Genomic DNA, 15418 nt, shown 5'->3' with positions numbered 1-15418 from the left:
CCTCACTCTTATTAGTGGAAACACTGTAGAAAATCAAAGGTATGGATGACTGTGCCTGGAATTCAGTTTAGAAACCTAAACAATTTCCCCCCTTACTGTAATATTTATTAGAAACATCACAGGGATGTTCCTTTTCTTTCCTGCAGTTGGAAAGTGATCAGTGAATTCTGTGATTAAGGCTCAAAATAGTGTTTTATGTTCTCTGTGTGAAGGATAGGATCCCACAAAATGTATCATAGGCAGGATATTTCTGCTGGAGAATTGAAACAGTGTAAGGCTTAAGGGTGAAAGGTAAAAAGAAAAAATAATACCAGGTAAGAAATTATAGGTGTTAAATTTTTATCTCCATTTTATTATGATTTCACTTTGTATTCCTTGCAAGTTCTGATAAGTCCTGGAAGGATTTTGCTATGCCTAGGACAATTGAAAGGGAAGCCAATGAAGAAAGAGGAGTCCATGCCAGAAACAAATATATCTGAAATTAAGAAATTCTTTCCAAAAAAACCCAAATTCTAGCTTCTGTTTGCAAATTTATGAAAATAAGTTCTAAAATGCAAACTGTATTTCTCAAATAATATAATAATTTGTCTGGGGTTTTGTCTTTTCAGCCACACTGTGTACTGCTTGCCTCAAAAGAGAATTCAGCCCCAGTAAAGCTTGGTGGCTTCGGGGTAGCAATTCAGTTAGGAGAGTCTGGGCTAGTTGCTGGAGGTAAGAAATTTTCCTTTGAAGTTATATAATATTATGCATGTTGTACTGCAGAGTTCTGTTCTTCTGACACAGCCTGGCCTGCAAAACAAGAGCTCAAAAATAATCTTTCACTAAAGACTTTGTTAACATTATAAATGCACACAGTTAAGCTAAATTTCTAGTAGAATTGTTGTGCGTACATATACTGAGTCTTAAATCCATCTAAATGTTACTCAACAGGAGCTTACACTGGTTTGATCAAAATAACATTGAAAAAAAGCAAAGAATTTTCCACTTTAATACAATCTTTGGCATAATTCTTCCATGCGTGACAAAGCAAATGAAATAAAAATGCTATCAGGATTGAAATGTATGTCAAAGCAATTGAGTAAGGACTTACTACAGCATCGTCAATGCTCCCCTATGTTTCCTAGGCAATTTCTGTCAGAATGCTATGCTGTTTTATAGCAAAATCTTACTAGTTTTCACATGTGACTCTTTTCTGTGTTTTAATATTTCATTGTAATTATTGCATAAGACATCAATACCTTGATACGTATGTATATTTTTTGACTAAGTGTGTTTTGTTTTCTGTGGATTTTATTTCTTCTAGCTGCCTTCCATATTGTTCCAGACAATAGGGTTATGCTTTAATCAGCCTGCACAGATGAAGACCCAATCAATTTTCTGATGCTTTCATTGCCAGAGTAGACCACAACAAAAGATTTTGTTAGTTTTAATATTTTTTTGTTCAAAACTAGTAACTTCCTCTCAGTACCATGCTTCTTCAAAAACTCAGATTTCCTTATATAATTACTTAAAGGTCTGCGTCAATTTGGCTTTTATATGCTCTTTAAAATAAAAAGCAAATCCAATATAAACATACCAACAGCTTCCATTCCCTTCCAGATATCACTAATACCCTGGAAATATCTAAGTATCTTATTACATAGAGAGCTAGATACATCTTTTCAAAGAAAATACTCATTCAGTTAAGCTACTGTTGTTTCCTTAATAGAAAGATCACTTCTTTCTTTACTTTACTTTTCTTGTGTTTCTCAAATTTTCTGTACCTCAGCCACTGCTTTTTTTAGTGATAGTTTCTACACTTTTGTTTATGATTCTCTCATTTTTCTTCTTTATATTCTCACTGAGCAACTTTATCCATTTCTTCTGTTTCAGCTACTCTTCTGGAAGTAGTCAGATACAGTGTACTTTCTTTCAGACTACTAGCTGTCTCGCAAGAAACCTCAAGTTCAACTTGGAAAGAAAATCCTGCGTTTTTCCCCAAATTTGTCATGTCCTTCCCTTCCTTTTACCATTCACTGTTCTGTGATCACACTCATCGTTCATGTGCTCAACTTCCATGCAGTTATCAGTGCTTGTCTGGTCTTTCCTTTTCTATGTAAAAATGTTTTCATTCCTTTCTGGTTCTGTTTGCAGTACTTACAGAAGCTTCTTTCTTAAGCCTCATCAGTGTAATATTTCTCTGTATCTGTTATCTTTTGCCTCATCCATCTCAACTTCTTCCTTCCTTCCTTCCAGTCTGCCTTCATTTTTTTTTTTCCTCTTTCTGAACCGTCATTTCCAATTTGTACCCTTTTCGTTAGCACTTGTTACTTTCAGCTTCAAATTCCTCTTGCTTTCAGGGATATCCAGAGTAATTCCACTTCGTTTATATACCATGGAAGGTCTCAGTTCTACTACTTGTTTCAAACTTTCTCCTTAACAGACTCCTTATCTCTTTCTTCTCATCTTCCATTCTAGCCTTTATACCACAAACTACATCTGTTATCTGGCAATTCTTTTCCCTTCCAGAGTCCTACCTGAAGGCATATTACTAGACAGTCCCCTACACAGCACTTGCAAGATTTTATTTCTTCAACTTTACAATATCACCCCATATGTGTTATATGAAAGTAACAATACTGTCTGTTTGAATTGGGCTATAAATATCTTGTAAAAAATGGTTTATCTACATGTTTGTTTAAGTTAGTTATCCATATGCCCTATGGATAATTTTGTTTTGTAGTAATAATAAATTACAGGCACTACTTCTTAATTGTCTCCTAAATGAAATAGAAACTCTCCTTATAGAGAAGTTTGAGCAGTATAATAGCTGACCTGTTCACTTTCACATTCTTTTTCTGATTTTTAGTGGAAAAAATTGATTCAGTTTAACATAGTCAATCATTTCCCTTTCAGCATGGCAATTCCTGTATTTGGTGGTTAACACATAGAAAAAGAAATTCTCTATTAAATAAAAGCTATTATAGCATTAAAGTTCTCTTACTGACCTAAAACCCCTGTGCTAAGCCATTTCAGTGCTCAGTACACCTTAAAATTTTTACAATACTGAAAACATGCTGCCTTATAGAAAGTGCAGTACTTACTAATCTGTCTGTATCTAGGTAATGGGTATTACCACGATACCCTAACAGCATATACTCATTACTAGTGTAAATCCCTACGTAGATGACCCTGGTGTTCAAGAAAAGAAATCTTTTATCTTTCTTTATTTTATGTTGCTTGGTGTAGTTTATCTTTTAAACCAGAAAAGGACGGCTTTCCTTTAGAAAAAGCATGTCAACACTGAAAGTAATGCAACTGTAGTGAAGTTCAACTGATAGGACCCTTCCCTTAATCTTGCATAAAAATCCAGCCATTATACAAAAGCTCTTCAATATCTATGATGATCACTTTCTTTTGTGGTAGTATTTTTCCTCCTAAAATAGGAGTTGCTATATCTAAAACATTCAGAGGCTACCCATATTCTAAAATCTTTTTCTTGCTTTCATGCATTTGCGTTTGTGCCATTTTGCTTACCTTTTTACATTGACACACCTGTGCCTGGCAAGTCCAGATTGTGTGTACCCCCAGGAGAACACAAATAGAAGGGAATTTTCTCCCTCAATGTCTTCAAAGCCTGCCTTCTGGGGTACAGCTTTTGCTTTGTTTGGGACTATGGATTTTTTTTTTTAACTTAACAAAAGACATCTTTTTTCCAGTGTGCGTAAATTGTTTTTTGGGGGAAAAGGGGGTTTTGTAATAGTTAAACTAAGTCCCAGGTATTGAAAGTAGACCAGTCCCAATCTTTTGATATAAGTCCAAAGATAGACTTATGTTGTTTAGAAGGGTTATAACTACAGTTTTCTTTCGAGCAGATAGAGCGTTATTTAACAGAAGTGTAAGGGAGCTCATGATAGCAAGCTATGACATCATATTAGATGTCATTAGTGAAAATGTCTATGGAATAGATTTTAGGAACATGGCTATTTTATCAGCTAACAACCCAGCTGAGTTTATTTTTAAGAGAGTTTAATTATTATTAAGTACCAAAAAAGGACATAGCCATAACTCATTTTTTCATAAGACCAGAAGGGAAAATGTAAGGAAATACTTCTTGTTCCACTGTGTTTGCCCATAAGCTGCAACACAATGAATAATAAGCATGTGTCATCTTCTGAGTTATAAGAAATTGTTTTCATGAGCTACCAATCTCTGAAGGTGTCTTCTTGCAGTTCTTATGATCAGAAGTGGAAAATTTTGCTAAGTGTATTCATCTGAAGCATTGAAGTAGGTACTTCAAGATGGAATTCTGGCAGTATACACAGTAGTTACAGATCATCATAATTTATAAGTGAATTCTTTTATGGAACAGGATGTAGACAGGAAACAGTTATGTTTGCATGGTTATGATGCAGCTGGAGTAGTGGAACCCCTGAGAAGTCAGTGATTCAATAGAGCAATCTCACATTATGATTTCTGTCTTCTTCCTTGGACAATTTTTCTTTCAGAATGTGGTATGAACTGTCACAATATTTTTGTAAATAAATGTGACATCAGATTTATCAGATATCAAATATCTTGGATGCTAAATCTTGGGATTTTTAGCTATTATATCATATAAAAGTCTGAAAGAACAAAAGCTATTGAGTCCACAAGTGCTTTTTCCTTCACTTAATCTACTTATTTTTATTTTTTTTCCTGGTTTCAACTAGTGCAAAATAAGATAACTGTATAGACCTAAGTGGTATGAGGTTCTATACTAACTGTCAAGTCTTATCTATGGATAGTTAACTGCTTTTCACTTTTTACCTTTAGCAGCAAAATGTCACAGGTGCCATGACGCTAATCCAGTCCAGTATTGATTTTATTATTAATTAGCTCCCCTAAGTTGCTTCAGAATCCTGTAGTATCTTCAGGTATCCTAACACAACTGTCATCATGTTACTGGAAAACATCTTACGTGTTCTTAATAGAAGTACAGCACATAAATATCAAGTGTTCTTGGTTCTTCATCAGCTAGCCTTTTAGACTTACTACAAAAACAGCAAAGGAAGGCATTACCATGTATTTCCCTGCAAATAAGACTATGGAGTTTGGGGTGGGGGCGGATCTGTTAAGTTCCTTATTTTTGTTTTGTTCCCATCAATGTAAAAATGATCATAGAATCATAGAATGGTTTGGGTGGGAAGGGACCGTTAAAAAGGTCATCTAGTCCACCCCCCCTGCAATGAGCAGGGACATCTTCAACTGGATCAGGTTGCTCAGAGCCCCATCCAACGTGACCTTGAATGTTTCCAGGGATGGGGCATCTACCAGCTCTCTGGGCAACCTGTTCCAGTGTTTCACCAAACTGGATCTTCTTGGTGGTTTTATAAACCCCAGTTTAAAAATCATACTTTTAAAATGTTGGTTTTTCACACTGCATAGACTTTTTTCCTTTTCATCATCAGTGTCTCAATGATATAGCGAATCTTTCTTTTGTTTTCCAAGGAGAACATTTGTAGGCTGAGATCCTACACTAGTACTCTTCTTTCACTTAAATGGTAGCATTTCTTTTCTCTGCAAAGCAAGAGCGCTATTTCACTTTTTTTTTTTTTCCCCTGAAAAATAAAAAAATGTGAGCCTCTTCAAAGCTTTGCCTCTGATAGACTTTGTTTTGTTTAAAAGATACAACTGTGGTTTACTGTCTCTCAGAAATTCCATTTCACATCTGGGTTGATTTGAGAATGCTTGCAGGAGGCTAATGTGTTTAAAAGTCAATTTAGGTTTACTTCCTCCATCATAGTTTTATGGCTGAAAAGGCCATTGAATCAATTATTATAATTTGTCTGGTTAACATGTGATCTTTGCTTTGTGCATTTTCTGGACACTAATATCCAGTTGTCCAGTTGTCTGCCGATGCATCTTTTAAAATACATTTTCTTCAGACAATCTTCTGTGCTGAAGCTGAATTGCCTTTTTTTTTTCTTTTCTTTTTTTTTTTCTTTTAAATCTATTCATCTTCTCTGTACACCTGCTTTAAACATCTCTATTGTCTGGAGTAATGTGGAAAGGAATTAAAAGTAGTAAAGTATTGACCTATCTGATCCGTTGTGTGTGATTCTTCGATTCCTTCCACATTATTCTGGACATCCCACTCTTTTAGAAACTCCTTAATTTATTAACATATTTCTTATTACACTATTGTGAGAGGTCAGATGGTGATGTTTATTAGTACCTCACATTTTTTTCCTAAAAATTATTTGTTCCAGTTGTTTCCTTATACATCGTTCAGATACTACTGCTGTTGAAAGACTCTCCTTCTGATATCTTGGTCATCAATCCCCTGCCTTAGGGATGACAAAATCTGATTGGGTCTCTGTATATACTCTTCTTCTTGTGGAAAGCATAGCCCTATTGTCTGGAATAATATGGAAAGAGTCATAGAAACTAAATTATCAAAGGTAAGTCAAAATTTATCTTTAGTGCTTGTAAATGATATCAGATTGACAACACCTGAAGACTGAAGCTCTCTGTTTATCCACAGGAAAAATCAGCAAAATTAGCAATTTTATAAATATCCAGACTACCAACATGCCTCAAAACTGGCTGATAAGAAAGCTTACCTCTAGAAATAAGATGTCGATTATCTATACCTATTCAGGCATTGAGTGCTTCCTAAGTCAGCAAACACTTTGTAGGCATTTGTTTACAATGAATTGGATGGAGGCAAGTATCACATTGAATACATACCACTGCTGAGTCTTCATATAGTCATGATTTTCAGTTAATGCTACTCTAGAACAGATAAGAAGAACGTAGAAGCACATAGACAGAAAATTTATTCCAGCCTTCCACACAATGTCTTCTCACATACAGATACAACTAAAAATCATGTGTGTATGCATGCATGCAATATTTATTGAAATAATGTTATTTTTTTCATGGGCAGTCATTTGAATATATCCATGAGTGTTCTTATATCCTGGAGAATAAAAGACCTGTGGAAGGCAGAAGTTATCTATTATAGAAAGAAAAATGCCTGTGCTTACTGTTCTTTCTCACACTGCCTCCAAAAAGATGCAAAGCTTCTCCCAAAACACCAAAGAAAATTCAAAGCTTCTAAAATATTTTAAAACAATTGAACTGTTGACAACAATTTTGAAATTTTACACTGAACATATTTAGAAGGCAAATTTTCTACTAGATAATTTTCAGCAAAAATTATACTTGGTCTAAAGAGTAGTGAGTATCCATGATTTTAGAAAACTTTGCTGTCTATAGATTTTGTTTATGCTGTTACTGATATTCACCTTACAGTTCTTGTAGTTGCAACATAGCCAAATTCCCTATCTATGTAAGTTCTTGTGTGCACTCCATTCATTTTGCTGAGCTAAGTGCAGCTCAGAAATGCAGGAATGCTCAGCTCAGCAGTTCTTGCTCAGGTCAGTTTTTAGAATAACCTCAAAATCATCATTTGCTCCTTAGATGAACCCAGTGAAGTGGTTAGTTGTCACGAGGATGACAGCTGCCCCAGAAATTACTTTAGCCTTTTTAGGTTTCTAATACATACATACCCATATATATGCATTTTTTTAATCCTGTTTAACTGGACAGTTCAGTGTCAACCAATTAATTAATTAATTCTGTTTGTTCTGGGTTTGCTTTTTCATGTATATGAAATTGTGATTTCCACCATCACCACCGCCCCCCCTGTCTAAAGTATCAGGATCTTGTAATCTACACTAAAAAGGTTATGAAACCAAATCATTCTGTAATTATTTCACTAATTATAATCTAGGAGTGGTAAATGGCAGGATTTTATTAAGTTAGCCTAGCCTTCTTTCTCATTTGATTTGTATTTATGGAGTTCTAATTTTAAATTTAAAAGTGAGTATTAAGGTTTAGTAGTACTGATTTTTCAGCATGCTGTTAAGTAGCATCCATTTTTCAACTAGTTTATAGCAGCAGTCTGTTGGGGTCTTAATGTTACCTATTACTGAACTAGTCTATATTCCTTCTGCTCAACATCAAGCAGTTCATTAAAGTGGATTTTTATGGTATGCTGGTTTTGAACCAGGGCAACGAAGACACAGTTCTTCTGCCTGTGATCTAAGTTCTTTAACTTCCAAGGGAGGAGAGAGAAAATTTGGGATGATCAGACAGGGACAGGTTTTTTTAACCATAACTTCTATGTCAGTTTGTCTCTAAGGGCACTTGAGTACTAAGTAAACATGCAGCCTCACATTCTGATGTGAGGTCACCAGATAAAGCAAAATAGGAACCTTGAAGTATCAAGAGGCCATAATTTGTCTATTGTCACATAGAAAGTAGGAAATAAACCTCAAGAAGCTTTTCTGTTAGAAAAAGAAGTGTCAATGAAAAATAACTATAATATGATGAAGGTCATTGATAATGAACAGAGTGCTGGCAGTGGATGGCTACTGCACAAGAAATGCTTGCATATTATGTTTTGTCTGTAATTTTGATAAGCTTACTGTTGCAAGTTATGTGTGCTAATTGTTGATATTCAGTGGTTTTGTAAGTATTTTTGTATTGTCTTACCCTGTGGTCAGGAAGTGGAGGGGGAAAGGAAATCTGAAATTGTTGTCCACCATCAAGACCCTGCTTTGCAAAATATAGAGAAGCTGATTAATGCTCAGTTTCAAGAAACTATTCTGTTCTGCATATATTTATGAGTGTGTATAAATAATGAAGGATTTTTTCTTGCTTTTCAACTTCTGCAAAGTAATTTTAATTTGAAACATTATTTGCTGAAGGGGAGAAGGAAGCAAAAAAATAGGCACTTTTAATACTCTCTTATGTTTATGTTATGTTATGAGATTACTTATGTTATACAGCCCATGATTAAATTGGGTAAGGTGAAAACTTGAAAACTAAAAATGAAAGAAACAAGCTGTATCTTTGGAGGAAGATTCATCTTATTTTTCCCATCTAATCAGTATTCTGTATGTTAATACCAGCATAATACCCACGTGTGGTGGGTTGACCTTGGCTAAGGGCCAAACTCCTCACTCCCTCTCCTCAACAGAGCAGGGGGAGAAAATAGATGGAAAAGCTCATGGGTCAAGGTAAATACACGCAAACTGCTTATCAGTTACCATCACGAGTAAAACAGACTTGTCTTGGGGAAAACCAGTTTAATTTATTGCCAATTCAAATAGATTTGGGTAGTCAGAAACAAAGACAAAAATGAAAACACCACCTCCTCTCCTCCCCTTCCCAGGCTCAACTTCACTCTCTCGTTCCTGACTCCCTTAGCCCCCAACCCCGAGTGGTGCAGGGGGAATGGGAATGGGGGGGCTGCGGTCAGTCCGTAACAGCCCCTCTCTACCGTGCCTTCCTCCTCACACTTTTCACCCGCTTCTCCGTGGGTCTTCCCACAGGCTGCGGTCCTTCAGGACAAGCCTGCTCTTGCATGGGTCCTCCACAGGCCTCAGTTCCTTCAGGGAATATCCACCTGCTCCAGCATGGGGTCCTCCATGGGCTGCAGGGTGGATACCTGCTCTGGTGTGGGGTCCTCCAGGTGCTGCAGGGGCGTACCTGCTCCACCGTGGCCTCTCCAGGGGCTGCGGGAGAACCTCTGCTGGGGCACCTGGATCACCTCTTCCACTTCTTCCTGCTCTCACCTTGGTGCTCGCGGGCTGTTTCTCACACTTTTTCCCAAACGCCTCACTGTCGGGCAATGTTTTTCCCTTTCTTACACACACTTTCCCTGAGGCACCACCACCTTGGCTGCTGTGCTCAGTTGTGCCCTGCAGTGCATCCACTGGAACGGGCCGTGTCTGGCATGGGACAGCCCCAGCTTCTCCTCACAGAGACCACCCCTGCAGCCCCCCCACTGCCACCACCTTGACACCTAAACACCTACACCCAACAATGCTATTGCATTGCTTATGTAGCATGTGTAGCTGCTAAATATACTTTAAATATATTTTACACCATAGGAGAAAATGTAGGATGGGTAATTGCTTGCAAGTACACATTTTCCTCGGAACAGGATGTTCTATAGGTCGGCCTTCACTGTACTGCAGATGCCCAGCAGACAAACGCACTGGCAAAAAAAAACCAAAACCAAAACCCAAACCTTTAGGTCTACTTCTCACAGCACATGGTAATTTTTTTACCATGTTCATCTCTGCAATTGTTTACTTAAAACACAAAGAAGGTCCCGAGCTGAGAGGAGTGGCACACAATTATTGGAAATACACATTAAATCAACTTGGAAACCATTTGATACATAGGATTCTTAGTTTCATTAGCTACTTGATCCAGACAACTCTGTATCTCCCTGAAGTTTAATGCCTCTTTTAAACAGCTTTCTTTGTTCTTATGATATCTTGTCTTCTAGTGATTTCTGCTGTTTGTCTTTTGAATAATCACTTTTCTCTAGACTTCCCAGATTTCATAACAGCAATTAGAAAGCCTTGTAGGAAGGCAGAATCTTCATAGTATACACAGTTTTCCATTTGTATTGATAAAAAAGATTTAAATGATCTTTATTACCAGAAATGTGTTTTTCAATGTGTAAGAAAGGTTATACCTGCTCCAAAGCTGCAAATGAGTACCTCTGCACCCAAATGCCAGGAAGTTTACCACTGAGATAAACAACACTTGGGTAAGCCAGGCTGCTCTGCGGTCTTGCATGATGTCGTCTGTACTGAAGATTTGCAGACTGTGGTATGTATACCACTAATGTCACATAAGCAGTCTAAGTGATACAGAAATACTGTTTGATCAGGCAGGTGTTGCTGCTTATGTACATGCATAGCCTGATACAGAGATGGAAATGTTGATGTTTTTGCTGTCATCAAATGGCATCTTAGGGGAAAAAAAGTTAGGAAACCCTTGGAGATACAGATTTGTAGGCACATTAAAAAAAAAAAAAAAAAAAGGAAAAAAACCCAGAGTTCTCAGCAACTTTTGCATAGTGGATATAATTTTTTTCTGTTTTCCTTCCCTTCCCCACACCTGGCATCTAAAAGAGAGAGACTTTGCGTCATCTAAGGAGATAATTCTTTACCTCATATTTGTGATCTTGAAGATTTGGCTTTGAGGTTTATCAGTTAGGCTGGAAAATATATCATAAGCCTATAAACTGAGTATAACCAACAAGAAGAATTAGTAATCTTTCCCCATGTCCATCTCTGTCTTTCTCTGTCCAGAGTAAATATCCTTCATTTTCCCCCAGTGATAAAAGGGATGAGCTGGACCTGCAGCATCTTGCTGTTTTACTCTTTTTAGCCTGGGAAGGAACTGCCCCTTTGCTATCATGTCAGCCTAGACTGCATGGACTTTTTAAGATGCCAGCCTAGCTTAGTGGTGAGGTAACATTCCTTTGTCACAGACAGATTCCTAACATTTGTTTGGCAGAGGGATCACCTCATAAACTGGGAATGAAAAGGTTTAACACAAAGCTAGGTGAAGAAGTTTGACAATGGTGTTGTTTCTCCTTAAGAACAGTATGGTGAAAAAGCTACTGTCTTTCTGTCAGTTTATTAATCCTTGTAGATGCAAAAAGGAGTGAGTGGGGACTAGTTAACAGAGCACAGTGTCGTGGTTTAACCCCAGCCGGCAACTCAGCACCTTGCAGCCGCTCACTCACCTCCCTCACAGTGGGACTGGGGAGAGAATCAAGGGTAAAAGTGAGAAAACTCGTGGGCTGAGATAAAGACAGTTTAATAGGTAAAGCAAAAGCTGTGCATGCAAGCAAAGCAAAATCAGGAACTGAGTCAACACTTCCCATGGGCAGGCAGGTGTTCAGCCATCTCCAGGAAAGCAGGGCTCCATCACATGTAACGATGACTTGGGAAGACAAATGTCATCACTCCGAATGTCCCCCCCTTCCTTCTCCTTCCCCCAGCTTTATATGCTGAGCATGACGTCCTATGGTCTGGAATCTCCCTTGGATCAGTTGGGGTCAGCTGTCCCAGCTGTGTCCCCTCCCAACTTCTTGTGCACCCCAGACAAAACCAGCACACATGGTCAGATCGTATTCCTGCATTAGGTGGTATACATGAAGGATGGTCTTTACTGACAAAGCTACTGCCAGATAGTCTCGTAGGTGTTTGTTACCAGTGCTGTGACTTAGCTAACTCACATTCAGATGGAGTGCAGGATAGGCTAGTCTAGCAAGAGTCTCTTTACAAGACAAGACTGAATTAAATACGTGCCGTGCAAACACCTCGAATTCTCTAGGCTGCATTGTAAACCCTCCTAGCCAGCACAAAGGTGCTGCAAGCATTGAATGGAGCCTCTGAAGTCCGCTGTAGTATCAGTGAGCAAGAATAATTTATGAAGGTGGTACAAGTGGTAACAGTTTGCTATAGTTGTGGGTTCTTTCTTCTGTTGGTACTTGGTGGAACCAGGGTAGTTCAGAGACTACAGTGTTTGTAAGTATCAGTAATGCCCTGAGCATTCAAATCTTGATTCTTGGAAACCTTTTGCAGTGGAAACAAACCTCTTTACAATGGGAAACATTTACAGGGAGAGCTGAAATGTTTGTTGCTTTTATTTGGCTTAATGTGTTACATAGAAATGGAATGAAGTCATTCTAATCAGTTTATCCACTCAAAAGATTAGTTGGTACTAAATGTTTTGTTTCCGTGAGTGTACATTCATTACCAATCCAAAATCAGTACTGTCCCAGAACCATTACTGTGTAGCACTCATTGAAAGCACTCTGTGAAACAGATTTGCATTATCTTTTTATCTGCAGTAAGATATTGCCTGCTTCAAATAAATGAACAACGTATTTGCATTCTTGTTGGCAGTTTCAGTAGACTGGCTAAGGTTTGGGCAGAGCATCAGACCAAACTATGCTTTTGCCAATTACAGGCAGCTTTTTCAAGTAAGCAGTGTAGACTAGAACTACAATGTCTTTGTACATGCTCTCTGGATAAGTAATTCCTGTTTCAAAGATTGTCCAAATTGATATTTTTACCTTTGTATGGCATGTTTCACTGAAGAATCTTAGTGCTCATATATAAGTCTTGTTTCACAGTCTGCAGGGAAGGATAGAATATTCCTCAATTTATAAAAGTATAAATCAAGCAAAAGGGAAACTACTGATTTGTCTCACTGGATATATTTAAAAAAACCTAAACTTAAGGAAAAAAGAATTGTGTTAAAAGCTTAACCTATGAACAAAACTTATTAAAACTGTTTTAGTTTAACGCAGTGATGTTCTTCATTTCCATGTTTGACACATATCACCTTGACTCAATTTTGGTTTTATTTCCATTTAGGACGTGTAGGAACACCTCATTTTATGGCCCCAGAAGTCGTAAAAAGGGAACCTTATGGGAAGCCTGTAGATGTTTGGGGTTGTGGCGTGATCCTTTTTATCCTGCTAAGCGGTTGTTTGCCTTTTTATGGAACCAAGGAAAGATTATTTGAAGGCATTATTAAAGGAAAATACAAGGTAAATTACAGTGTACCTGAATCCTTTTCCAGTGAGATGAGCTCTGCTGGTAAAATTTCTGGAATTTGATTTTTGTATTTAGGCTGATTTAAATATGAAGCTTACAGAAATCTGTCTGTGTTACACAGGAAGAGAGATGATTTTCTCTCTCCAGTCTATCTTGTTCCTGCTGTGTTTTTTATCAAAGTTAGGAATTAGAATACAGAAATATTTACTCAGATGAAATAATAAATGGGTGCAACAACTAGCCCTTAATTATACATTGGGCTCGGTAGGATTACATAAGGTTTAGCTGTGAAGTATAACATACTGTATTTTACCTTAGTTTTATGGATCATTTAGTATTTTTAATCAACTAAAAGAACTATCATAAAGGCTGGTCATCATATTGCCTTTGTTTAAAACAAAATGCATGTTACTGTAAAAATGTAGTTATGCATTTTTCTTTTTAGTACAGTATGTGTTGAAGTACAGCTGATGACTCAAAAGGAGCCACTTGCAACTGAAGGCAAATTGGTGTGCGTGCAAGATAAACGTGTTTCATAACATAAGCATCCTAGAGCCATTATGGAGACAAATTTAAAGCTTTGACTTCACTGTTTTTGCGGTTTCGTCTAAGATGAGTTTTGCTCTATTTTGCAACCAAGCTCATACATGATCTGTGTATTAGCCAATTAAGAGTGGAAGCTTCTAAAACTGCCAGATTGTCTGTAATATGGTTTAGGAAGTATTTTATTATATGAATTTAACAGTAGTCTGCTAAAATTTAAGTGACAGCAGTGGTACTGCACTTGGTCAGGAGCACGTTTTTCATTCTTTAAACTTTGTATTCCTAAAAACAGTAGGATTTCTTCATGGCATTAGCTTTGGGATTACATAGACTGGTAGGCATTCCAGTTTCACTTTACGGAAGATTTCTTTATGGAATCTCTTAAGCAGCTAAAAGCTTCTGGAAGCGTACAAGTTAACTTTTCTTTGTTTAAAAAAAAGTCATGGCCAGCACATTGTGTCTTCTCAGTTCCTTTTCTGTTCCTGTTTCCACAATAATATGTCTATTCAGTGAAAATACTGTAATGATTTCAAAACAGTCTTGCTGCAAATTTGCAATTACCTTCATTTCATTAGAGCTGAAAAAGAAATGACAAATCACAACTATAAATGTGCATTTCATAGCCATATAATGTTCCTGAGTGCTCCAATTTAAAGCCATCATTTTTCGTAAAGACTGATTTTAAATAAAATGGACCTCTTTAAATGAACAGATTATAACATTGAAGAGAGTCTGGTTATAGTTTTGAATTTTCATTTAGTACCTTGTAAAATTAGCAGTGTACCATTTAAATAAAACTTAAGCTCTTCATAAATTAAAGAAATATTAGAAATAGCTTAAGGATAGAATCCTTCATCACAGAAAGAATTTTCTTACTTTAGTATGGCTTTATCGAGTGTCCATCATCTCAACCAGTTGGACATAAACCTACATATGCATAAGATGAAAATACATTCTAAATCATCCTTCACATTGTTTCTCCTAAAGATACAGTTTTGCTCTAAAAAGTGTTGCAATTGCTTGTACGGTTGATCACATGTCAGTATGCTTTCCTACCTGAGTGGCTGAAGATGCTTAACTGTTGTAAAGTTGAAAGGAATTTATTGGGAAGAGCCATTGTCCATGATACCTGTGGGACAGGACCAGAGTAGTTCACAACAGGCATGAGCTTACTACCTTCTTACTCAGCATCCCTGGCATGAAATTGTGCGTTGATATAGATAGACCGTCATGCCATTCCTTATACTGATTTCAGGAGTAGATTTAATTTCTAAATTTATCATAGGCATAGTTAACAGTCAGACAAAGCCTAATTATTTTTTCTTTTTCTAGTGAAGGGTCACTTTTATCTGAAGAAAATGTAGCATAGGTAGAAAATTATACTGTAATTATAAGATAATACCAAGGGTATGTCAGCTTTTATGTGATACAGCGCTCACTGTTTTCAATTTTTTATGCCACTTCAA

General features: G+C 37.0%; 1 protein-coding gene across 23 annotated transcripts in view; it reads left to right on the top strand.

The window, feature by feature from the left end:
- CASK (calcium/calmodulin dependent serine protein kinase) overlaps positions 1-15418 on the top strand; it is a 245745-nt gene that overhangs the window by 146339 nt on the left and 83988 nt on the right. For 22 of the 23 annotated variants that reach the window (XR_008236412.1, XM_052795149.1, XM_052795146.1 and 19 more), the window contains exons 6-7: positions 609-711; positions 13227-13402. Coding sequence is in view for 22 of the 23 variants with exons in the window: in XM_052795149.1 (XP_052651109.1) it covers positions 609-711; positions 13227-13402 (279 nt within the window). In the remaining variant the exon portion in view is untranslated. Of the gene's footprint in view, positions 1-608; positions 712-6249; positions 6423-13226; positions 13403-15418 lie in introns of those variants that run through there. The other variant, XM_052795151.1, reaches the window with a different exon arrangement.

The sequence above is a fragment of the Harpia harpyja genome, chromosome 8 (assembly GCF_026419915.1).
Source record: "Harpia harpyja isolate bHarHar1 chromosome 8, bHarHar1 primary haplotype, whole genome shotgun sequence".
NCBI classification, from domain to species: domain Eukaryota; kingdom Metazoa; phylum Chordata; class Aves; order Accipitriformes; family Accipitridae; genus Harpia; species Harpia harpyja.
The sequence above is the reverse complement of the archived record's forward strand: the minus strand, read 5'-3'. Positions and strand labels throughout refer to the sequence as shown.